Source organism: Equus przewalskii, chromosome 13, assembly GCF_037783145.1.
Source record: "Equus przewalskii isolate Varuska chromosome 13, EquPr2, whole genome shotgun sequence".
NCBI lineage: Eukaryota > Metazoa > Chordata > Mammalia > Perissodactyla > Equidae > Equus > Equus przewalskii.
Window position 1 is genome coordinate 83,708,026 of NC_091843.1, and position 26,883 is coordinate 83,734,908.

Sequence of the window (26,883 nt, forward strand, 5' to 3'; positions counted from 1 at the left end):
AACAAAACCAAAAACCTCGAATTACTCTGATCGTCCCACTGCCACAGCACCACTGTCGTGGATATTGAGAGTCAGAATATTTCGGAATATTTGGATTCTTGTCACAGCTCTTGAGCTGTCTGACTTAACTAGACTATATATGGTCCTTAATTTCCTCATCTGTCAAATAAAAGAGTCTTCTACTTCTACAATTCCGTTAGTCCAGCTGTCTGATTTTGCTTATCCTCTGTATCTGCATTTTCATCTTTCATTTTATGTTAATGGATATTTTGTATGGAGGATGGGAGAGGGGTGGAGGGAGGAGATTAATTACATTGGGAAGAATCTGGATACTAGAGATGGCGACAAGCTTGGACAAAAATAAAGAGAAGGGGAAATGCAGGAAATGTTTGGGGAAAATTTATTAGACTGTTAGTGGCTGGGAGGATAGATTGTTTGGGAAGGCATAGGGGGCCACACAGCTGAAAAAGGAAAAGGGGACCACATGTGCACAGGGTTTTGAAGGTTGAGAAATCTGGAATTTATCCTCTATGCAGAAAGGAGCTGTGGCTTAGGAAGATAGTATATAAAATGGGTACAGCTGGGAAACAAAATTAGGAGATTCTAGTAGTAGACCTTATAAAGTGTTATAGAGCCTGAAGTAGGTAAGAAAAGGACTGGCAGAGAGACAGTTCAGACATAGAATCACAAAAGCTTGATGACCTGTTGGATTGGGGGATAAAGAGAAGGAAAAAGTTGAAGGTGATTTCAGATCTTTGAATCCAGGTGTCCAGGAGACTGGGAATAACACACACTGAGCACGGAACACAGGAGAAGCAGCAGACGTAGAGCGCGGACCCTGAACTTTGTCTTCGGAATGTTGTGCTAGAAGCCCTTATAGAACCCCACCGCGAATTCTTCCACAATGCCTAATGCGCATTCTCTAACTGTGCTTAACCCATCGTGTTGTAAGTTGAATCTGTGGTGTTCAGCCTCTGCTGAGGCCTCGCCAATGCGCGACCAGCAATTTGTTCACTCTTCTTGCCTGCTCTCCTTATCTTTGGCCCCTTCTCTATCCACTAAATTTGTCCCATATTTGGCAGAGGGGGAAAAAAATGTTAGACTCAAATTTCTTCAGATTCTTCCCTTCACCTCTAATATTATCAGGCCTTTAGTCATCTTTCTTTCCTTTTGTCTCAGAAAAAGAAATCTTTTTTTTTCATACTAATAACCCTTCTATGTATTCCCTTTATTCCATCTCTTGTTGCCTCTGCATACCTGGCTCATTCATTCTTCCAAAGGAGTCTTCAGTCTGTCCCTTTCCATTGGTTGGAAATTTCCTCTAACACTACACCAGTGAACAAAATCTCAAGACAGCCTTAACCCCTAGACTTCCGCTCTTCCAGAGCTGGCGGGGGATAGCTGATAGAAAACTCTCAACAGTTCCTCAGTCTCAGGCACCATCCTGTATGTTACTTACACTTTCACTTCCTCACCACCCTTCTACTGAAGTGAATCCTTGACCTTCCTATCTGTTTCAGTGCTATATAGTAGTGCAATGCCTGAAGCATAGCAGATGATGAATGAAGATTTATTGAATTGACTTCTCAACCCATTTCAACTCCCGTGAAAGTCCTATTCTGAAGGTTACTAGTGACCTTCTACTTACCAACCAAACATCATGACTTATTGTCTGTCCTGATCATACCCTGACCTGTGACATATATGATTCCTTGGTTTTGTTTTAGATGTCCATTAATTTCTTTTCTTCATTTTAATAATGTTTCTTTATTTTTCCATATTTTTATTAACATATCCCTTTTTATTATTTATTCTTGTGTGTCACAGAAAGGTTGAAAAGCTTGAGCCTGAGAGGGCTCAAAAATAAGCCCAGTTTAGTATTTCCTAGCCAAGCTGCACCCACTCCCTACTTCTTAAAAGTCTAACTTGCTTGACTTTTTTTTTATTTTGGTGAGCAAGATTGGCCCTGAGCTAACATCTGTGCCAGTCATCCTCTATTTTGTATGTCGGTCACCACCACAGCATGGCTTGAGGAGTGGTATAGGTCCATGCCCAGGATCCAAACCCACGAACCAGGGCCACCAAAGCAAAGTGCACCGAACTCAACCACTACGCTACCGGACTAGCCCCTGCTTGACGTTTTATAAAATATTTTCTTCTGGTTTTCCTCCAGTCACATTATCCAGTACCCTTTCTTAATTGGGAATGTTCTCTAATTCTAATCCTGGGCTTTTAAATTTAATTTATTTTAACATTTTCATGTGGTTTCTTTTTTTTTTTTAAACATTTATTTTTTTTTTTTTTCCTTTTTCTCCCCAAAGCCTCCCAGTACATAGTTGTATATTCTTAGTTGTGGGTCCTTCTAGTTGTGGCATGTGGGATGCCGCCTCAGCATGGCTCGCTGAGCAGTGCCATGTCTGTGCCCAGGATTCGAACCAACGAAACACTGGGCCGCCTGCAGCGGAGCGCGCGAACCTAACCACTTGGCCACGGGGCCGGCCCCCCATGTGGTTTCAATTATCACTAAATCTAACTGAATCCTAGATCAAGTATTGTGCCCAGCACAAAATGAAAATTTATTCAGTTGAGGCTTTATCTCTAGTCCTCATCTCCAATAAATTCTTGATCTCTAATAAGTTCTAGACCTGTATATCTAAATGTCTGCTCATCAAGTCCACCTCAGTGTCTACTAGTGCCTTCAAAGTCAACATGTAGGACATTTCCCCAAACTCATCCCCCTGCCTGAATTCCATATATGTAAATTAGTAGCAACAACATCCTACCCAGTCACCAAGTTGGAAACCTAGGAATTACCTGAATTTATTCCTTCCTTTGTCCACTACACCCAGTTTGTCACCAAGCCCTGCCTTTTTTTCACAAGCCTTTGTGAAAAGTCTTTTGAATTCTCTTACTCCTGCTTGTCTTATTCAGCACTGCCTAGAACACTTTTATCATCTCTTACCAAGACCTTTTGCAGTAGTCTCCTAACTTGTATTCATACTCCATGATGCCTGCTGAATTATCTTACTAAAACTTAGATTTGAACATCTCTCTCTAAAACCTGTGACTCTCTATTTCCTACAGCATAAATTCATTCACAGTCTGACTTTATATAGCATCATTATTTACCACACCCTCCCTAAATCCCACACTGCAGCAGCTGTGTAAGATTACATACCATTTCCCTAATAAACTATGTACTTTCATATTTCTTTTCTTTCTTTCTTTCTTTCTTGTTTTTTTTTCAAATGCTGATCTTTCTCTTTGTCTTTCTGGTGGGTACCTACTCTCTGTAAGTCCAAGCTGCCCAGCTCAAGTATATCTTCTGTCCCCACATAGTACTTCTACCTGCATTGTTATATTTCCTGTCCCTCGCACAAGGCTGTCAGATACTGCTGGTAACTTTCCATACTGCAGGTTCAGTAAAGTGCCGGGCTAGGAGTCCAAGTGCTCCTTTTCTTTTAATGAGGGCATCAAAGAATGTGATGTAGAAACAATAGGTGTAAGCCAAAATTAAGTGCTTAACAGAGCAAAAATGGAAAGAAACTGAACAACTAAACGAGATAAAAAAAATTTTTAAGTATTTTAAAATGTCTATTATATTTAACTGTGTTTGAAGGAACCATGAAAAGAAAGAACTCAAAAATATAAAATGAGCAGAGCCTGACTCAGGAGAATGGGATGATGAGGAGCGGGTAGCTTAGGGAACAAAGAGAAAGATTTTTTTTCTACCTAATAAGATGAATGGATGAAAATTTAAATCTATATATAATAGAGTGTTGAGTTGAAAATGAAGGTATAGCAAGAATTTGATGGCTTTAATTTATGATATAACCACCATGAGGGCCAGCTCACAAAAGTCAATTGTTAAATATTCAGGAATTTTGTGAGTTGATTGTTAAATCATTGGTAGCTTGAAATCTGCTATATGGGAATATTTACACCACATAAATTGGCAAATGCTCCAAATTGGGACTCCCCCTGTACCCCAGGTTTACTGGCACACCGCTAAAATGCTTCATGGTTTCCATAAAGGCTGAGCCAAAATGCTTCCAGATATTAGTGAAGACTGGATTGAAATTGGAGAACTTGATTATATTTTGGACCTTGTCAACCTTGTTTTATGTTTCTCTCCAGGAAATCTCTATTATAAAACAGAAAAGTTGGCTAGGGGGTGATCAAAGAGATGGACATTAACAAAGTAGGCTTTAGAATAATGAATTTAAGATATTGGAGACAGAAGCAAAATGCTGACAGTGGCATGGGGGAGGGGCAGAGGAATTTAATAGGAAACTAATAGGGAAATAATGGACTTAGCAAACACAGAGGAGTTGTGATGGGAGAGATTCTAGTTGGAATATAGAATAATATTTGTGATCATCATGAGGAATAAGAAAGATGTCAGGCAAGGGAGTTGTTTAGATCTCTGTAAAGACTGTTAGGATCTGGTCATACTCATAAGTGGAAGAGAGGGAAGTATAATGTAAAGTAAGGGAAGGCAGTGACGTGTAAATTCTAAAGATCTAAAGGATGGTTAGATTGTATCTTGAAGTTGCTTAGGAATGATGGTAGGTGATAAATAGAGGCAGGACATGAGGCAGGTGTTAAAGTTATGAAGAGATGAAAAGTGGAGCCAATAGTTAAGTTGCTGATTTGGAGAGGGCAGATGCATGTGTTTAAAATGCTAAGAAGCAGAGGATGGAGGGTAGCTCATGAAGTGAAAGGGACCCATGAGAGCATGGATGTGTGCATGTGTTCATTCACTGAGCCGAGTGGGTGTTTACTGCCGTAGGGATCCCCATACTCAGAGTGGAAGTCATTCTCATCATTAGTGATGCTGGGCACTCTGGCAATGGCCATGTGCAGCACTGAATTACCCACAGGCAGACCAAGCAGGGGCCTCAGAGACATGTGGTGTGTGCTTAGGGCAAAACAAGGACACCAAACAATAAAGAGAGAGTTTTTAAATAGCTGAATATTAAAACCAAAGGAAAATCATAACTTTGTTTTACTTCCTTCTGCTTACGTTATGGTTTCCTATTATTTTATATTATTAATTATACTGACGGCATTGGGGTGGAGAGAGCATTTAGGGCACAGGCACTATCATCTTTTCACTATTCTTTAAGTTCCAATTTTGGCCTAGGCTGTCTGACTCTAGGAAGACAGTAATTTATTGGCTTTTTTCAGAATAAGACAAAAATCTCTCTTCTGGGTATGCAGAATCTTCATACAAGTGAGTTAGTGAGCTTGTGTGAGAAAAGAAAATATTTGGATTTAACTTCTCTATTAATATCCACATTCAAGGGCTTATTTTTAAATATACGTTTTCTGGTTTTCATTTCTTAAATTCTCATAGCAATGTTGTATTAATACCTTCTAATCTCCAGAGAAGAGCTTGGTTAAGAGCTTGATTTGAAGGGATAGAGGGAATTTGTTACCCATATCTGATCCCCACAAATTAGTAGTCTTTGGAGATTTATATTAACAAAATCTTTTGTATTTATTATATTATTTTTCTAGAAGCCAAGTAGAAAGAAAAAGGGGGGCAGGGAAGGTGAGGTCTATATATCAAGTATTGACCCAAACTGCATGAATGTAGTAGCCTGAAATCTGTCTCTAAAAAAAAATAATGTGCCCCAGAATGCACATAAAGTAGAAGTTGCATCTGTAAAGACAACCACTTTGAAAAATTCTGGTTCCTGATTTTTAGCTGCACGAATATATATCTTTCTAATTACAGAATAAGTGTCATTAGTGTCAAAGCAGTGGGTACAACTTCCCTGAAGCTAATATAACTTGAAGCTGTACTTCTAAATTCCTCTTTACCAAAATTTACTCTTATTTGCAAATGCAAGATAATATTGTGTTTATTCTGCTTTCTAGCAGACAGATATAAATGCCTTTATCCTTCGCTGTTCTTGGTGATAAATTTTAAAACTTGATAAAAGTCAGAAAGTAGATTCATTTTAGGTCAGTCTTCATATTGCCACATGAATCAAAATATGTGTTTTTTTGTCCTGTTCATGTTCCAGATACCATACTCCTCAGCATCTCCTGGAAATTATGTAGTAAGTACATTTGGGTTTGTTTGCTCATAAGAATTGATGTTACGTTTTATTTGGGCAATGAAAGAATTGTCCAGATGTTAAGAAGAGCCCCTGTGTATTGGCCAAGAAGTGAACATCTGATTTGTATTGAGTAGTTTCGTCTGCCAACCTCAGTATATATGCTGATGTTCGTTAGTAAAGCAGTTATCAATCTGGCCAAAATTGCCCTGAGTACCGTGTTTTACTTCAGCATATGTTTCTGTAAACCAGTACAACACCCTCTGTCCAATCATGAAGAAAGCCATCCCCAGTTACACAATGATGTGCTTGAATTGGCAGTTCTCAAGAAAAATAATCTGAGCCCCCTCCCATACCCCATTCTCCACACACTAAGTCTAAGAAGACATTAAACTTCCTCCCAATCACAAAGAGAAGCAGATAGCAGAATAATGACTAGCGATTTGGGGAGATTTCTTAGGTCTTTTTTCATTCTTAGAAATTGGAAACACTTATTTCTCTTCTTCTTATAATTTAGTACGTTAAAATTTGCCGGTAATTCATATTGCCCTGAAGTCCAATTAGCAGCTTTTACATGACCTCTTGAACTTACAAATGACCTTTTAACCATCATTACATTATAATCCTTGCTACATCCCAAGGCCATCATACAGGATAATTTGTTATAATAGTTAGAGGGAAATGCCTAACAGAGAAGCAAGGATAAAATGGTAAAAGGGAAAATCTTTCCTAAAGAGATTGTCACAGGTGAAGGCCAACTGGAGGAGGAAAAAGGAGTGCCTAGGAAGAAAATGAGCATTACCCTCCATGAAAGTAGTGTTTTATGAATATAGTGAAAAGCACATGCTGTTTTGGACCTGCGAACTTTTAGTGCTCATATTCCCTTAAACTATAGAAAGTAAGAAACTCTAACTTTTTTCACATTTTCTATGAAACAAAAATGAAAGTAAAAAAATTTGGGTAAAACCTATTTTTTCTTAAAGTCTATTAAGAATAAGCCTGATAAATAGTTTTATGAAATTATAGATTTATTTGAAAGTAAATTTAAGTTGCTTATTAAATAGAAAATATATATATTATTTTGAAGCAATTAGTGGGCTGTGTCTCAGAACGAAGTGAAAATTTAGCCACTTAATAGTTAATTTGGCTACCGTATGTCTGAAAATTCTAAAACCCATTGCCTGAATTATCCCTCTGGGTTGTCTGAAATAACTGAATTAACATTTGAATCACCAAATTACCAAATCTCCGTTTCAGATTGATTGTGTAGCTACAGCCTTAGTAACCCTCAACCCTAGACAGCACTGCTTCTCCTTTCTAGTAGATGTGACAGCTTAAGGTACTGTGCTCCAGAAGTGTTGCAGTTGACACGAGAGAAGAAAGAAATAACATCAATGCATTATTTTAAACTATCTTTTGGTTTTTAGTTGCCTATAAAAACTAGTGATACAGAATATAAGAAAATTACAGTAAACTAAATCACAAATACACGTGAATTATCTATTTAATGGATTTGTAAAGGCCCTATTAAATGGTTTCTCCTTAACCTCATGATACCTGATGTGATTAAGTCATGAATAATAAATCAGTGTTACAGGCTTTTTGTTTTTGGAAACGTGTCAAAACAATCTCAACATATTTAAGCTAAATTATATTTTGCATAATATTGAAATGTTTGCACATTCAAAGAAAATAAATTATGGAGAAATATATTTCCTCTGTTACTTTCAAGTTGGATTATTATAGAGATAAATCTAACTTTTGTTTTTCCTTATATTGTTTAATGAAATGCCTTATTTTTACTGAAATTTTGTATAATTATTTAGGGTCCTCCAGGAGGTGGAGGGCCACCAGGAACACCCATCATGCCTAGTCCAGCAGGTATTGTAATCAAACTAGCCACATGGGCACTTGATTATTCGAATAAAATCACAAAGTTTAGAAATTGTTATGAAGGAAAGTTGATGGTATTCATTCTCTCATTGATGGTTTCACAGGTAGAGTGGAGGTAGCAAGTAGGAAGCAATAGTGTTCCTAAACAACTACTGTTTAATTACTTTATGCATGTAGAAAATTCCTGTTGTGTGGGTAACAGATTAATCAGGATGCAAATGTGTTGATCTGTATGAATTGCCCAATAATTTATCTGACCAAAAGTTTCCTTGAGAATGTGGAAGAGATTCAGATCTCTCAACCTCGAAAATTCTGCATAAGCAACACATGAAATACATGGATCCATTAAATTTAATATAGCAAATCAGACCCACCATATTTGTCATCTTACTAAGATGGATGTAGATGTGGTTACGATATTATTTACCCTACACATCTATAGGTATCTGTTAGTGAGCTAATAAATCCACTGTGCTGTAGGGAAGGTTTTCTAATCTTCTAAACTAAAATACCTCAATATTCCTGTAATCATTTAATATAATTAGTTTAAATAGCTGTATCGTTTCTTTTTGTGACTTTAATACAGACTATTAAATATGTTGTGTCTCGAGGACTCTGATGGTGGGAGTTTACGTTGGCACAGCCCTCCTAGAAGGTGCTCTGGCAACTTGTATCAAGAGCCATGACAAAGTTCATATCATCTGACTCTATAATCCTACTACCGGAAATGATTAGAGATACAATCCAAGTTGTATGTAGACGGGTGCTCATTTGTTATAATCAATAGAGAAATAGTAGACAAAACCTTCTTACCTAATCCAACTTCAATGAAATTATTAAATTAATTTTTAATGAAATATAGTGTAGCCATTAGAAATTATTATCAAAGAATTTTAATGACATGGAGAAATAAATATTCATGATTCAATATAATACGCTCACAGTTTTATCTTAAAATATATATAACACAGAAATCTGGAAAGTAGACCACAAAGGAATAGGCTAAGACTTTATGAGTGTTAACTTCTGGGTAGTGAAGTAGACGGGAAATTTTTATAACTAGAAATCATTTTTTATTATGTTGAACTGTTAAATTCATATGTTCTTAACTGATTTTTTTGAAATCTAAGATATACAGAAGTTTGAAATTACATATTAATCGTACCAATAAATAATATTTTTTAAGTTTTGAATCTTTTCAATTTAGGAAAAGCATAAATTTGATAAATAATACAAAATTTTACTTTGTTTCACTAACTCTTTGAAATATATCATAAATATTTCATGGATCTCTGTCCTCAGAGCATCTTCATTGAAGTGAAACAGAATTCACTGAAGATAGAATTATATGAATTGAACATCTTGCCCACATTTGCATTCTTGAATGGTGAAGTTAATGTTGATCTATGAAAGTAGCATGTGATCAATAAACACTTCACTGCAATACTGAAAGAAATTTTTTGGAGTAACATTAAACTTTGCAGGTGATAAGTAATCTGATCTCTTCTTCCTTTCAAGCCAAGAATTACCACCAGTATATCTTCCTAGCCTGTTTGCCTACTCTTTTGTATAGTTATCCTTTATCACAGTCATCCTCTCATATGAAGCCAATGCCCCCCCCAAAAAAAATAGGCGCCAGAAGATCTACTTTACTATAAAGTTTTTTGTATATAAAAAGAAGTCATACATTTCCTAGAAAATACCAACCTTATTCTCCTCAATGTTTTTTCTTTTTCAGATGAAATTATGTTCTTGATTGGTCTTAAAAACAATAAATTTCTTTCCCTTTCTGCATATTTTAAAATATACAGCCCATTTTGTTTTCAAATTAATTACTAAAATTAGTAAGTAAATATAAGAAGGCTAATAAAGGTAAAAAATCATTTGAGGGCTTCTTATGTTTAAAAAGCAATCCAAGATTTTCTGAAGATAAGTTTTTATGGGATAGAGTTTTTTCCATTAATTAAATCTAAGTTAGCAGATATTTATTGTCTATAGTACACAACATGAGTAAGACATGGTCCCTTTCCTTCTCTCAATGAACTTATAACCTTGTTGGAAATGGGAGGGAAGATTTGACAGATAAAATACTATCTGTAACGCAAAGCAGAATTCAGTGGTGGGGGAGCACTCACCCATTTGTAAGTATCAGGAAAAAAAAAAGACTTCATGGAAGAGGCAGCATTTGCAGTGGGCCTTGAATAATGAGGAGAATTCCAGTAAATGGAGATTGGGTAGAAGATACTTGGAGGAAGAAAGAACAAAAATGTGGACATGGCAAAGGCTGATCATATGCAGAAAAGAACAAGTAGCCTGGGTCGACAGGAGTATTGTGAACATAAGGATGTAAAAACAGTTAAGGCTGCTAAAGTAGATTGAAACTCTACTTAGTAGGTAAACAAATAGGGGTCAACCAGAGGTGAGCATTTCAACCTTTTCAACAGTATGATGTACTAAGCTAGAAGTGAAAAGCAATATTTATATTTATGGCTCACTGTTTATAAACAAGAGATAAATGGCATCTAACCTACTCTAAAATAATAAACTTATTAATGTCTAGTAAGTAATCATGAAATAAGAGGAAAAGTCGTTGCCCGTCTCCCACTCTATGGCTATTGCCATGAAAAAGCAAATGATTTTTATCTTATGCCTTGAATCAGTACAAAAAATTTAAAACACATCTTTTTCAAAATAAAGAGGCCTACTATGTTATATTTAAGAAAACTATAGAATCGTGGAAAAAATAGACAAACATTTCATAACTGATAGTTCCTAAATATAAAGTATTTAGCCTTTCACTCTAGGTTGTGCATTATAAAACACATATACTCAGACTTCATTAGAGTTAGCTAATAGACATGAAAGGCAAACTTTTAAACATACTATAAAATGTGACATATATTCGTATGGATATACACTACAGTTAATTTTATAATAAAAAGTCAAGAATAAATTGAGTGAAAAAACATTTGTCAAAATTTGTACTGGAGGAAGCTTTTACTTCAAGCAAGAGAATTTTTCATTCCAATTGTGTAGTCTTGTTCTAATCTCTTTCTGTTGGAAGTAAGCCAGGATATTCCACCAGCTTTTATTAATTATTACCAAATAAGCTATTTTTTAAATTGGTGTATAAGAAGCCTGAGGAAATAATGATAACTGAAAAGCTGCTGAATCTGAATTTTAAGAGATTTTCATTATATATATATATATAATTTTTATACATTTTATATATATATATAAACACGTGTAAATTGTAGAGAAGTCAAAAGGTATTCATGTTTTTTAAAAAAGAAAAATTTTACTGTAACTTTTTAGGTTTTTAAAGTAATGTTCCTTTTGACCTGAATTATTCAAGTGAATACTCGTAATATATTGGGTAAATATTCCTAATTTACAACCTCAGAATGATTAATTTCCGGGTCAGAAGATGACTTAGATATTTGTTTCTGAACATTGGTAATGGCTGTTTTAAGTGTTGCAGCTATTAATATGTGTCTGTGTCCAGATCATCTCTGATTATTACTTCGTGATGACTCGGGTGTAGATTATAAAGAAAGATATTAATTAAGTAATATTTTGTTTCAGATTCAACCAACTCCGGAGACAACATGTATACTTTAATGAACGCAGTACCTCCTGGAGCTAACAGGCCTAATGTAAATATGAATTTTTTAAAATTTTGAAAAGTTTTTGAAGACTCAAACTCTTAAGTGCATTCCATTGCCTGGATGCTGTTTAAGCTTTATATTTTATTGTCCAGGAGCTTATTGAATATCAAAAACATCAAATTCTCTCTCTGTTCTGGGTTGAAAAAAACAATGCACAATATATATAACAAAATATTTCCTATCGGTGTAATTTAAATGTGAAATTGAACCTAATACAATTAGAAAGTGTTGGTATGGTAACACCATAAAATGTGGCATTTTATCTCAAATACCTAATAATACTATTTGAAAATGACAGATAATGTATAATCATTTATGTTAACCTCATTTTTAGCATCACTAATTTGTTCATTGCGGTTGTTTTTTTTCCTGATAAACTTGAAAATAAATTAGAAAATTGAGTATGCTTGTTTTTCTTTAGATTTTTTAAATCTGGAGTTTAAATATAGAACTGAGGCAGTTCTACAGAATTTGAGTGTTCTTAATAAAGCATATGGTCGTGACTTTTCCGTGAAAGCTTACGGGAAAGTGGTATTTTACTTATCTATGCTATAAAACCTACATGTTAACAAAAATATTTGTAGCTCAATACAGTTAATACACAGGTATATATGAATACAGGCTAGCTCAAATTAAAGAAAAATTAGAAGATGTATAAAGAAGTTTCGTAAGTGTATCGAAAGCCAGGAATGAAATAATTAATATAATCGAGCTTCCTAACAGTGAAGACAACAAAGGGAGACTTTAAATTGTCCAACATGGCATAGTACTTGAAACATAGCTAGTCCAAACTGAGATGTGCTGCAGTATACAATACACGCTGGATTTGGAGGACTTAGTATGAAAAAAAAATCTCATTAAAATTTTATGTTGACTATATGTTGCAATGATAATTCTGACAGAGAGTAAATAAAACATGTTATTAAAATTAACTTCACCCTTTTCGCTTCTTAAATATGACTGCTAATAAATCTTAATTTACTCATGCAGGTCACATTTGTGGCTTGCAGATGATTTCTGTTAAGCAGCGCTGCCTTCAGTAATCACTATCTGTTTATATCATCAAATAAATTCTTTTTCAGGAAAAAGAAACCCTTTTCTGTCAGTAATGTCTAAAAGATGTTTTCACGGAGATTTTAAAGAATATTGAATATGATAATGAACAATGTTCATTTTAGAAACGCAGGAAAAATATAGGAAAGCTCTTCCTACTACAATTTCATATCTTAAAACTTGATATTGGAAAGGCAGGGAGTAGGGAGGAAACCCAGAGCATATGGTGCTGAAGACATTTCTGTGGGCAGCTCAGCTGATATCATCCAAGTATGTTCCGCTCTGGTTCTCTAACCTGTTACAAAGATAAGAGATCCAAGAAGAGTAGAAGATGAACATGTCACTTTTTCAAATGTCATTCATTGCAGCCAGAGGGAGTAAAAGCAAATGCCTGCTGAGGGCGAGGCTGCAGTTTATGTGCTTTGTGCAGACACACCTACAGTCCTCCTGTCTTCTAAAGCACTGTGGGGCCAGATAAGAGGGCCAAGCCTGGGAGGGTCACAGGCTGTTGGCCTCACCAGCACCAGTTTATCAGCCCAGATCTAAACTATGCTTTCTACAAAAACGGAATAGCAACAGCAAGGTCAAAGTTAATTTCTTTGACCTATCATTTGAGGCACACATATTCCAAATTATTTACTGAAAATCAATCCATGTGCCTTTAGGCAACAAAATTTTAGGCAACAGAATTGGCATTATCCTGGGAAAATCTATGAGCATGTGGTTTACATGATGGAAAAATCAGAAATGATGGAAAGCTATTTCCACACACACTTGTTGGCACACAGGTTGTCTACTGAGGGCAGTTTTTCCCCCCAAAAACCTGTATGATTTGTAACCACTGCCATCCCATCTACACACATAAATACACACGTCATATTCAGAATTCTGCACCGTACAAATGGCAGACATGCTGCTTTTGGCATGGGGAATTTGAAGAGCAAGTGTTTTCAGTAGGCTCTCTTAACTGTAAACATGAGGTAATTATCAATAACTTGTCTTCAGACTGGGGTCTGGACTTCCTCAGAAGCATTCCGGGGAGTTGGGGGAGAGGCTGAGTGGGCAGGCCATGAGCTGGCCACCACCGCTCCACCACAGCACATCTGTTCACATCTGTTTGGTACCAGCCTTCTAATGTAAGATTTCACTTAGAAATAAAATAATACCACTACTTTAACAACCATTAAATAAAACTGCTATAGACTCTCTAATTGTCCTTGAACTGGCATATGTGAGACTGCCAAGAAGAATATTCAGCTATCCCCAAGGAGCTAAATGTATTTAACTTGCAAGATGAAATTATTTGTTATGTGCATTTGAACAAAGATAGATTGTCTGCTAATAAAAATGTTAATGTTGGCATAATAATGTTCAATTATTCTTATTAATAAGCCAATACCTTTAGCAGCTTCTTAAGAATCACCTCTGGTTTATAATAAAATTTGTCAATAGCATAGAAGAGAACGCTTATCTTCTCATTTGCGCTGGAATGTGTTACTTTCTAGTTGAGGATATCCGCAGAAGAAAAATTTGGATATGAATGAAGATTAGCCTGGAGATCCAGAACAGAGAGAAGATAGGCTGAGGGAGGTAGGGTAGTCCAGTTAGAGAATCTACAGGGCTGAAAAAATCTAGGAAAGTAATCTCCATGACTTGAAAATGAAAATAAGCTGCGGAAGTGTCTTATAATGTTAAAGATAGATATTGTAACAGTGAGATTATCAGTTGTTTTCAGTGTGATCACAGTCATTTTCTTCATTTTTTGAATAGTTTCCAATGGGCCCTGGGTCAGATGGTCCCATGGGTGGATTAGGAGGAATGGAGTCACATCACATGAATGGCTCGTTAGGTAAGGATATTAAATTTGATGTTTAGAAATAAATTCAAAACAAAACCTTAATTCTACATAGTGGAATTATGATTTGAAAACTTCTTCTGTATATAGGAGCTTATTTTGAAATGCTTCAACTTTTACCTCAGACTGATATTTCAATCCACAGTATATTGGTTATGATGACTGGAAATTATTTGAAAATCAGAAATGTGAGAATTGTTCTACCCTAGCTCACATTCACAGGTGCTTACTTTAATCTATCAAAATCTGCGTGTTTTATGATAAAGGGAGACATTGCTGCTTTGGGCACCTTTCGTGGTGCCTCGCCTAGAGGGCTGCCGTGTCCTCCCAGCTGCTTGTCTCCAAAGGCCGTGGACACAGTCTCAGAGGGACTTCAGTGCTCTGCAAGAATTCCTTATTTTGTTTTTGTATTTTAATGCTTGTATCTTTTTAAAAGCAATATTGGTAATCATATTCTGGATAATCTGAATGAATCTCTTAAGAGAGAACACTGCGCACGTTGTGTTTATGATAAAGCTGATTTCAAGCAGTGTAATGGTTGAAAACATACTTCATAAATGATGCCTTCTTACCACATGAAGCCAAATATCTGCAAGGTGAACAAAAAGTTTCACAACAGTAAGAAAGAGAAATAAATGGTCCAAGACTGACTGGGTCACACAGCGCCCTGTATGTATAGGCAGGCCGGACGCAAAACCAAAAAAAGACGTTTATTTTATATTTGTATGTTCAAGTAACATTATCATACACTATTTTAAAAGTTGACAGTGGGGTGGAGGGAACCATCTTTTACTTGAGTTGGAGAAACTATACCCATGAATAACTTAGCTTATACACAGATTTCACAACCCCACCCAAGGTCAGGAAATGCCATCCTCTGATACTATGAAAAGCTATGTAACTTCAATAATCAAGAAATTATTTGCAACATATTGATAGGCTTTTGTGCTTTTAAGGATTCATACTTATTTTGCCTAGATTTCAAAGCCTTAATTTTTACTGTCCAATTATGGTAGCTCTAGTCATGTGTGACCATTGAATTTTAAGTTAAATTAAATGTAAAATTCAGTTCATCAGTGGCACTGCCACATATCTCGTGCAGAGCCGCATGTAGCTAATGGCTACCATCAAGGACAGCACAGAGAAGCATTTCAATCATCATACAGAGTTCTACTAGACGGCACCATTCTAGAGTTTTACTTTCCAATTTATTGGAAAATAATTCACTTTCCAGTCTTTTAATTTGTAAAACTATTCATAAAAAGATGACATTTGGTCATCATTAGAAGATTCTCAGTTATATTATTCACTAGGATAGAATTTGCAGACGAGTTTTACACATGCTTGGCATATGGCTTATTACTTTCTATAATGAACATTATTGCATATATTTATATATACATAATTATATAATACAGTCAATATTTAACAGTTTATTATGCCTGTTTATTTATAAACTAGTCACGTTAATAAGCCCTCACTTTACTTGTGACTGTTGACTGAACGCTGTACTACTAATATATTATAATATTTTTATGCCAGGAAAATTCATTGTTAAAATAGTTAAAATAGAGCTAAAATTCTGGCAAAGAGCTGATTATTATTCTTTGTTAGCTAAGTTATGATTCTGTTTCTTAAACAAGAGAAATTAGTGTCGATTGTTCATTTCTTCTAAGAATTAAAATAAAACTATAATATTATATCTTGAAGACATTTTTACTTTTGATGGATTGCCATGAATACTGATTGCCGTCGGATTTTTAATATTATTAAGAATACTTTGCTTTTTGTTATTATAGTAAAATATGGTTCAGAATATTGTCAGAGGTTGCAAATGTCCCTTTTATATTTTATCAAATTTACGGAAGCATCATTTCAGAAAATATATTTAGAGATCTCTCTTGCTCTCTACATATATAAAAATATATATACAAATATATATTAGTATACACATTTTAAAATTTTTAACTCAGTAATATGTATACATACACACACACATAGTCATGCACCGCATAAAAACGTTTGGGTCAATGACGGACCACATATACGACAGAGATCCCGTGAGATTAGTACCATATAGCCTAAGTGTGTAGTAGGCCATACCATTTGGTTTGTGTAAGTACACTCTATGATGTTCACAGAAGGATGAAATCTTCTAACAACGCTTTTCTCGGAACGTATCCCTATTGTTAAGCGACTCATGACTGTATCTAATATTTCACTTTCAGGAATTTATGATAGTAATAGTTTCCTTCATTCTGCTATTACCAAAAAAAATAGATGACTGGGAACTAGAGGTACAACTCTTCCTTGCATTTGCCATCAGATGGTACTTAGTCACCATACAATTTAAGAGAAAAGGAATTTTTTAAGATTCAAAATTTCAGAAGATATACACTGGAAAATACATACAGTGTACTGCATTTATTTCTGTTAAAGGAGTGCTTAATGTATAAATGAAATCATTACCTAATAAAGACTATCTTTTTATATTTTGTTTCAGGCTCAGGAGATATGGACAGTATTTCCAAGGTGAGCATTGTGTATTCTATGTTGCTTTTTTATCTGTAGTTTATTCCACATGGAACTCTTATTAAGATTATTAGACTAACGTTATGAATTTTGTCTTTGAGCAAGAGTTTCAAAGTATAAGGCCAGATATAATTAAGTGAAAGTTAAAAATATTAATACATATAATCTGTGGGAAAGGGTAAAACAAGTCTTTTAACAATGTTCCTGTACATGCTAGGGTTCGTTTACAGGGCATGCTGTACATGATTAATTGATAGCCTGAGTAATAGCCAATTTAATCACGTTATGATATTACATATTTGTAAAGCAAACTGACATAGTTTATATAGTCTTCTGAAAACGTAAAGAAGTCTAGTGCAACATGAGAAGAGGCAGAGTTGAAAAAGTGGTTATTATATGTTATAAGGGTGTTGCATTTGTACATCTCACTTGTCTTTCAAACCTGCCTTAGGCAATGCTGATGTCCTTGATCATTATTCTAGTTCCTCAAAATAGAGTAAGAAAGTAATTAGAAGAAAATTATATTAATACAAGTAGGAAAGTGAGCCTTCCAATAGCACGTGCCTGCGTTTTTCCTCCTCCTGTAGTTTGACTATCTAAAATTAATCCTTTGCTAAGATGTCTTATTTTTTTAAGAATACCTAAATACTTTTTAGGTCATGATGAATTTAAAATAGTACTCTGCGGGTCAAAAATATATTTAGAATGGCTATTAAGAACTAATTATTAACTACCACTAGAATGACTCTCTTACAAGTCTGCTTTATACCAATGAACAGAAATTCATTAAACGATGACTTCATTTTTAATTCTTCTAATTTATATTTACGCATACTAATGTAAAATTCCTGATGCCAAGGAAAATAAAATAAAACTGATTGAACTACAAAACCTTTTAAGCTAAGACATTAAGATAAAAAAGGAAAAAGTTTCAACTGGCATTCTGACATTGCAGTTGTCCCTCAATATCTGCGGGGAGTTGGTTCTAGGGCCCCCGTGGGTACCAAAATCCACCGATGCTCAAGTCCTTTAGTCGGCACTCTATGGTGGGTTCCACATCCACTGATTCAACCAACTGTGGGTTGTGTTTATAGAGGGTTAGTTGATCACGTTTATGATCCAAGATTGGTTGAATGCACAGACGCGGAACCCATGGAAATGGAGGGTTGACTGTGTATCCACATTGCCTGACTACTTGACCTCACAGGTTCTGCCTGCACTTTGGATGGCCATGTTTTGGAACAATTGGGAAAGTCTTTCTTTCCTAAAAATAGATAAATATTTATAATGGGCACTAGCTTACCTCTGTGAGAAACAGTATTAGGTAAGCCTTTGAAAAGCCTGTTTTCAAAATAAGATTAACTGTATAATTCCATTAAAGCCTTCTCTCTGGGAAGCGCCTTTTACAAGTCAAATGACCATGATTGTATCGGCTACCTTATATATCTAACAAATTGATGTTAGCTGAATTGTGCTTTGTGGTCAGCAGTAAAATTTTTAATGTTACGTTTGAGAAGCATATTCTAATATCTAAATATGATTCTTCGTTACACAAAGTGGGATCACCTAGATTGCTTAAGGCCATCTTCCTAAAATTCCCACTAACAACCCATAACCTTGTACATTAGATAGATATAAACAAAATTCTATACGGGAAAGTACCTTATAATTTATAAAGCACTTTAGAAATTTTAAATAGAGTCATAATGCCAAATTAAATACCGTCTTCTACCCTGCCCGTATGTCAGATCTGTCGCTCTTCCTTCTGTGCTCATTTTCCCATTCCTGTTCCCAGAGACAAGTTTTTCCACTGCGCTGTGCCTACTGCTGATAACATTCTCTTGCTTAATGATGTATTGCTTATTCTTTGAGCATTAATTGACCACCCATTGTGTACTTTTGTGTACCAGGGTATTGCCTTGTGCACTTTGGGGAGATACAGAAGACTTCTTTAAATACAAACATAATCTTTGCCCTCAAGTGGTTCACACTTGGGCAGGAGTTCCTTCATGCAGTAAACATGAATGTGCCAAGGCATTATTCTGGGATCTGAAAATCCAAAGATAAACATGGTTTGGTCTCTGCCCCCAAGAAGCTCAGTAAAACTGAGACCAAACAGATGCAATAAGGAAAAACTTTTACAAAGCAAAGTTCAAATACGTTTCAATTAAGATAAGAATTATCCCCAAGTAACAAACATGCCACTTAACAATGTACTAGAAAAATGACTAGGTGCGTCTGCCTTCAGATGAGCTCCTAGGCAGCTCATTTCTGAACTGCCCCACTCCAGATTCGTTGGCTCCAGGCTCTAACCAGGCTGTCTAGGTGATGGTACCACTAGTGTCTGTTCCGTCTTCTCTACACTAAAGACACTTTTTCTCTAATCAGCAGCAGCATGCGTATTGTATATACACACACGCACACATATGCCCAGTTATTTTCCTCGCTGCCTCTTTCCACTCACAGCCTAATTATTTCAGTCTTTTACTCCAAGCTGTGTACATTGTCACTAACTCAGTTTTTCCCACCTTCCTTCTCCAATGCATGTCCAGCTATCTCAAGAAACTCTCAGCTCCCTTTTGTTTTCTGGCTTCATTTCTTTCCAGCCTATTCTTTTTCTAGTCATTCTTGTTTGTGAATCAAAAGATAATCTTGACCATTACTGCTTAGCAGCGTTGTTCAAAACCCCTCTTAACTCTCTCCAGCTACATCTTCCTAGTTCTCCAATTAAACCTGTATTTTGTCAAGCATCAGTATTACATATTTTTTTAATTTCTTCCTCCATTTTTAAATGTTGTTTATTAGTACTACTTCAGTTCTTCTACTTTTTTTTATTGTAAATATACTCTATGTGAGATAAATAAAGAGTACTGAAGTGAGAATCAGAAAGCCTGGTTCAGCTTCTTACAAGTTGTGGCAACATCTTACTTGATGTCTCTTAGGCTTGGTTTCCTTAGCTGTAAAACAGAGCTTGTAGTTCATTCCCTGCCTACTTCATAAAATTGTTGAGAATCAAATGTGAACACAGTCATGCGCCACATAACAATGTTTCGGTCAATGACAGACAGCATATACGACGGTGGTCTCATATGATTGTAAGGGGGAGCTAAAACATTCCTATTGCCTAGTGACATCACACCCGTTGTAGTGCAACACATTACTCACTCTTTTGTGGTGAGGCTGGTGTAAACAAATCTACTTCACTGCCAGTTGTATGAAAGTATAGCACATACAATTTCGTATAGTACATAATACTTGATAATGATAATAAACAACTATGTTACTAGTTTATGTATTTACTATACTATTTATCATTATTTTAGAGTGTAGTCTTTCTACTTATTAAAAAAAGTTTACAGTAAAAGAGTATGCCACGTTATGCCAGCAGCAGCCTCATACATCTCGTGTCTACCGTGTCTCTTGATCACATCATTTTCTCTTGTGCTGATTTATTCTCATGTTGTTTTGTTCATCATGGCCCCCAAGCATACAAAATCCACTGCTGATGAAATTAAAAGTAGTTAAGGACTACGAAGGTGGAAAATCAGTGATGGTTATTGCTCGCCAGTCGGGCTGTCCCATTCCACCATAGCTACGATCTTACAAAACAAGAACAAAGTGGTGGAAGCTGTTAAAGGATCTACTTCATTGAAGGCAACAAGACTAAGACAAATTTGAGAAGGGCCTATATCAGACATAGAGAAGCTTCTAATGACCTGGGTTGAAGACCAGACACAGAAGCATATCCCTCTCAGCACAATGGTGATCACAGCCAAAGCAAAAAGTTTGCAATGTTGAAAGAAAAGGCTGAACCCAACTACAATGTTGAATTTACTACTAGCTCTGGGTGGTTTAAGTGATTCAAGAATTGTTATTCATTATATAAGGTGAAAGTGAGTGGTGAGTCTGTGAGTGCTGATATGAAAGCAGCTGAAGAATTTTTGGAAACTCTAGATAAGCTGATTGTGGAGGAAAATTACTTGCCAGAGCAAATATTCAGCATGGATGAAACCTCCCTATTCTGGAAATGGATGCCTGGAAGGACTTTCATCCATAAGGAGGCCAAGTCAATGCCAAGTTTCAAGGCTTTTATGGAAAGGATAACAGTCTTGCTTGGGGGCAATGTTGCAGGCTACAAATTGAAACCCTTTGTGATCTGGCACCGCGAGAACACCAGGGCCTTCAAGCATATCAGTAAACACACACTGCCAGTGGACTGTAAGACCGGTAAGTCATGGATGACCTAGCTCCTCTTCCAAGATGTGCTCCTGAATTGCTATGCCAACAAAATGGAAAAGTAGTGTTTGGAGAATAACATAGCTTTCAAGATTTTACTTATTGTTGGTAATGCTCCCAGACATCCTCCTTTTATTGGTAATCTTCATCCCAATATCAAAGTGGTATTTCTCCCTCCAAACACCTCCTCTTTGATCCAATTGAGTTGTAGCAGCTTTTAAGGCCTAAGACCCGAGGACGACCTTTGCCTAGGCTATTGCTACAACTGAGGAAGACACTGATATAATTCTGGAAGGATTACAACATTTTTGACTGCATTAATAACCTTGTTTGGGGTGATGTCACCAAGGAGTGTTTGAATGGCATCTGGAAGAAGACACTCAAGAGGTCAGTCCATGACTTCAAAGGATTTGCCAAGGATGAGGAGGTTGCAAAAATTAACAAGGTTGTGGTTGAGATGGCAAACAGCTTTAAAGGATTTGCCAAGGATGAGGAGGATGTTGACGAGCTCCTGGAGGTGGTTCCTGGGGAGTTGACTGATGAGGAGTTATTGGAACTGGAACAGGAACGCATCGCTGAAGAAGAGGCAAGAGAAAAGGAAACTGCAGGAGAAGAGAAAGAAGAAAAACCTCTAAGAAAATTCAGTGAAGTGTTTAGCAGAAGCTTTTGCAGACCTCGACAAGCTCCTTAAAATGAAAACATGGACCCCAACACTGAAAGTTGTTCATTAACAGAGGAATGTTCACGGTGTGTTATCTGCTTACGAGCAAATCTGTGATGAGAAAAAGAAAGAAACCAAGCAAATAACCATGGAGATATTTTTGAAAAGAGTGACCCCTCCTCAGGAAGAGCCTCAGCAGGTCCTTCAGGAGCTGTTTCAAAAGAAGGCATTGTTATCATAGGAGGTGACAGCTCCATGTGTGTTTTTGCCCCAGAAGACCTTCCAGTGGGACAAGATGTGGAAGTGGAAGACGGTGATATTGATGATCCTGACCCTATTTAGGCTGAGGCTAATATGTGTGTTTCTGTCTTATTTTTTAACAAAAAAGTTTAAAAAGTAAATTTTAAAAAATAAATTAAAAACTTTTGAATAGAAAAGAGCTTATAGAATAGGAGATAAAGAAAGAATATTTTTGTACAGCTATACAATGTGTTTGTGTTTTAAGCTAAGTGCTGTTACCAAAGAGTCAAAAAGTTAAAAAAAAATAAAAAGTTTATAAAGTAAAAAAGTTACAGTAAGCCATGGTTAATTTTTTATTGAAGAAATAAAAATTTTTTTTATAAATTTAGTGTAGCCTAAGTGTACAATGTTCATAAAGTCTACAGTGGTGTCCAGTAACACCCTAGGCTTCACGTTCACTCACCACTCAGTCACTGACTCACCCAGGGCAACTTCCAGTCCTGTAGCTCCGTTCATGCTAAGTGCCCTATACAGGTGTACCACTTTGTATCTTTTATACTGTATTTTTACCATACCTTTTCTATGTTTAGATACACAAATACTTACCATTGTGTTACAGTTGCCTATAGTATTCAGTACAGTAACATGCTGTAGGGGTTGGTAGCCTGGGAGCATAGGCTATACCATAGAGCCCAGGTGTGTAGCAGCTATACCATCTAAGTTTGTGTAGGTACTCCATGATGTTTGCACAATGAAATCGCCTAACAACGCATTTCTCAGTACACATCCCTGTCATTAAGTGACGCATGACTGTATGTGCTAAGGACTCTTCCTCCTCATTATACTATTTTTGGTGGACAAGGCTAGACACTCACACTGTCAACTGTACTTTGATAGTAGTTTGATAGACAAAATGAGCTCATATCTCCGGATGAAGAGTTTTTAAATTATTGCTTGCTCAGTTGAGGATTACCTAGTAAAACTCATATACATCTTTCGCAAAATGCAGAATTCATCTTTAATTTAGAAGCTTTTTTTTTTTAATGAAATGTGAAATTCTTTTCATCCCTTTTGCAACTGAGAAGTCACATAGTAATGAACAGAACAAAAATATTTTCCCTTGGAGTTGTTTTAGGGATTGGGGGTAGAGAGGAACATGTGGTTTGTTTTCTTAGAAGGAAATCACCTAAATAAACTCTGCAGTTCACATTAAGACACTTGGCATTTATATTTTTGAGTTTGAAAAAGGCGTATCAGAGAAGGCAAGATCTGATCGTGTCATGCTTAATAAATTATCAAAGGAGTCTTTTCAACCCGAAGCTTTCGACCTTGAGAACTTTAGCTCCAGTTAAAGAGCCCACATCATTCACAGGGGGCTAATCCAAAACTCGAGATCTCTGCCATTACCTCGGGTGTGAGGCCTGCGTTCCAGCTCACGTGTGCCCCCTGGGAGAACCAGGACTGGCAGTTTGTTCTCTTGGGGGGATGGCAGAGTCAAAACAACACTCCATAAAACTTGTTATTGGCAACTGTGAGAAATCAGTTCAAAATCCACTTCCAAAAGGTCTGGGAAAATGTCAATATCATTTCATTCCAATTATAGACAGAGCCAAAATTTCCACACGTGTTCACTTTTTAAATGGAAGTTTGAAAAGGTTTGGAATAATTTCTGGGGATGGGTAGGAGGAAGGGACAATACTTACTAATTAAGAGATGGTATGGAAGAATACTTGCAAGATAAAATCGGAGAACAGAGAGCCTAAGAGAATTAAATGTGTTAGCCAAGAGAAAGTGTGTGTGTGTGTGTGCGTGTATGTGCATATATATACTTAAAAATATCATACGTGGCGTTATAGCTTAAGTAAGGGAAAAGCATTCCAGTTTAAGAAAGGGTGAGTGAGAATGGAATAAAATCCCTTGAAAATGGGATCAGTATAATCCTAACTATACTTTTTCAAGCTGAATTCTTAATTCTTAGAGTATAAGTAGGGAATAAAGTACACATTAACTGAAGTAAGAAATGCAACCAAAATGCCTAATGTAGCTAAAAGGCATCTTTGCTTGTATTCTTTTGTGCTCCCTGCTCCCTAATGATGCTCTCCAGCAATTGGAGGGCCTTTTTGACAACCTAAGCCCTTTTAGAGCATTCTGTTCTTGCCTTGATGATGAAATCCGCTGGAGACACTGCACATGATCATAGCTGCAGTCAAATGTGACATATACACGGTGCGTTGCCACCCAGCTCATCACCTGCTCCGGCTGGTGTTTGGAACCGCTGTTCCTCAGGTGCCGTATCGAGCATATTGTTAGCCCTTCTCTTCATCATGTCGCTCAGTGATCATGGACAGCGCAATTTCCTTAAGACTCCTCTTTGAGAAACTCTTGTTGTTTCCACAACATTTTGCAGTGATTACTTCAGATTAAAAAAAAAAAAAGCTGTGCTGTCATTTCACAATTTTCTAATATGCCCAGCGAGCTGGAGACAGAATGGGTTTCAGAGATCTGATATTAGCTCAGTTGTGTATGTCGAACCTGTCCTTTTAATCTTCCTCTCAATGTTCTTATATACCCCTCCCCCCAAAAAAGAGTATGTACTGGGCCGCCATGCTGTGAAAAGCTTGCATGGAACACGGAAATAGTAGCACTGGGAGTGTTTTGTAAGTATTTAAATCATGCAATGTTACTTCCAAATTTTGAATATTCTCAAATCAACTGTTTGAGTCAGGAATCAGATTTGGAGTTAGCCAAACATTCAAAATCGTAGTCAAGAAATGATACTTGGCGAAAGGGCCGCAGAAACTGAGCGCACCCCAGCTTAATCAGAGACACGAGAATGGAGAGGGCTCATTTCAGATATTTGTTTGAATATATGAAAGTACGCAGCATCCAAGTGCATCCTCAAATACCCTTATATATATGTTAGATTACTTTTTTATTCCAGGATTTCCAATTTCTCCATTATGTATGAAATGACAGAAATCTACCTTCACCAAAAAGACATAGATTTTGGGTAGATCGTACAATATTTTTATATATTTACTTTTCTTTTTCGAGTTGGGTCAGCATTATCATTCCTGTTTTCAAAACACAATTGATTAATTCATAATTTTAATAATTAATGAGCTATAGCTTAGTTAGTTACACTTCGCTAAATTTTACTTGTGTTTTTTTCAGGAAGTCAAGTTATCCATGTTCATTTCAAAGTACAGTTGCTTTTCTATATGCTTGGAAAACTAACATTTTCAGAGAAAAATTTATCAAAAAAGAAAATAGAATCCTCTTTTGCTATTAAATTCTGGTTCCCCAGCCCTTGGGGTTCATTGGCAAGTGGAGCTCCCAGGACTTCAGAGATGCCTCGTGCGTGGACCCTCCCCGTGGGCGCACAGTGGGACGAAATGCGAGCTGCTCCCCACCTGCTTATCTCCCCGTCTCTGCTTTACAGTTTAACCATATTCTTAAAAAGCACATATTCTTCTGGGAATAACTCATTCTTGAAATTTTAATTTTTATGACGTAACTTGGTTTTAGTTAAGTCAAAATCCTTGGAGCAATTTTCTTTAAAAGATCTAAAAACTTATTCAAAAGCAGAATATAAAGTGGCTTAGGAGAAAAAATCTAAACACTCTCTTCCATTTGAAATAACATAAAAATTTTTACCCATGAAGCTTATTTTTACGAGTCAATAAATTGGACCTCAGAAGAGTCCCTCTGTCATAGTCACAGTGCTGCGTGGACATGCTTTATAGGTCAGTGCCATTCTGTATTTCCTGTTGATGTGGAGCAGCCGACCTCACACGGCTAAAACTGCCCAGGGATGATGAGAGTAGCAAATTTAAATAGAATATGGAGTAATATACTGCTAACTTACGTTTGATTAGATTGCTAATGACAGCCATTTTATCTTAAAGGAAAGTTTGGAAGTCTCTCTCCTCTTAAACTAATGTAGGAAAAGCTTCTAAAGCAGGTTATCTTTGCGCCTGCTTTTCTTCGAAAAGTACTTGTTGAATTCTCAAGTCCCAAGGTGTTTCTTTTTTCTTAACCATAGCTGTTAACTATCTTCCATTTTTCCTTCTGGTTCATATAAAAATAATGGTTAAAATAATGTTACTATGTAAAGTGCATGTAGAATTAAAGGGAAATGTTATTAAAACAGTGACCTTTTGAAGTTTGATTAGTGAGATTACCGAGGGAAGTCATTGTTCATCATGCCTGATCAGTGGGTAGGCTCTCTTCATCATGCTCCTGCTGGGAATGTTTTTAAACTCTCCAGAGTTCTAGGAACTCTATAAGCTGAGGGTGGGAAATTGAATAAATATTGATTCTGAGACTAAGTAAAACAGTTGTGCTGGGTTATTTTGGGTTTTCTGTTTGTTTTTTAATTTTGATTTGGGAAAGCATTAGTACTTGTCAAGGTGCAAAGAATGAACTAGAGTATATGGTAGAAGGTCTAAGATTGGAATTATGTCTGCTTTGTCCTTAGAGATGCTGTTGTAGATTCCATTTTTGAAAGAGTACAATGCAAGAGGGAAATTAAAATCTTCAACAATGCCTTGTTTTCTAAATCTTTACAGAATTCTCCCAATAATATGAGCCTGAGTAATCAACCGGGCACTCCAAGGGATGATGGAGAAATGGGGGGAAATTTCTTAAATCCTTTTCAGAGTGAGAGTGTAAGTA

At 36.3% G+C, this 26,883-nt stretch overlaps 1 protein-coding gene across 20 annotated transcripts in view; it reads left to right on the forward strand.

Annotated features, from left to right (window-relative positions):
* Window positions 1–26,883, forward strand: part of SSBP2 (single stranded DNA binding protein 2) — a 293,559-nt gene that overhangs the window by 254,216 nt on the left and 12,460 nt on the right. For all 20 annotated transcript variants that reach the window (XM_008518050.2, XM_008518049.2, XM_008518051.2 and 17 more), the window contains 6 exons: window positions 6,036–6,071; window positions 7,895–7,949; window positions 11,547–11,617; window positions 14,453–14,531; window positions 17,041–17,069; window positions 26,778–26,876. In XM_008518050.2, the coding sequence (XP_008516272.1) occupies window positions 6,036–6,071; window positions 7,895–7,949; window positions 11,547–11,617; window positions 14,453–14,531; window positions 17,041–17,069; window positions 26,778–26,876 (369 nt within the window). The remainder of the gene's footprint in view (window positions 1–6,035; window positions 6,072–7,894; window positions 7,950–11,546; window positions 11,618–14,452; window positions 14,532–17,040; window positions 17,070–26,777; window positions 26,877–26,883) is intronic.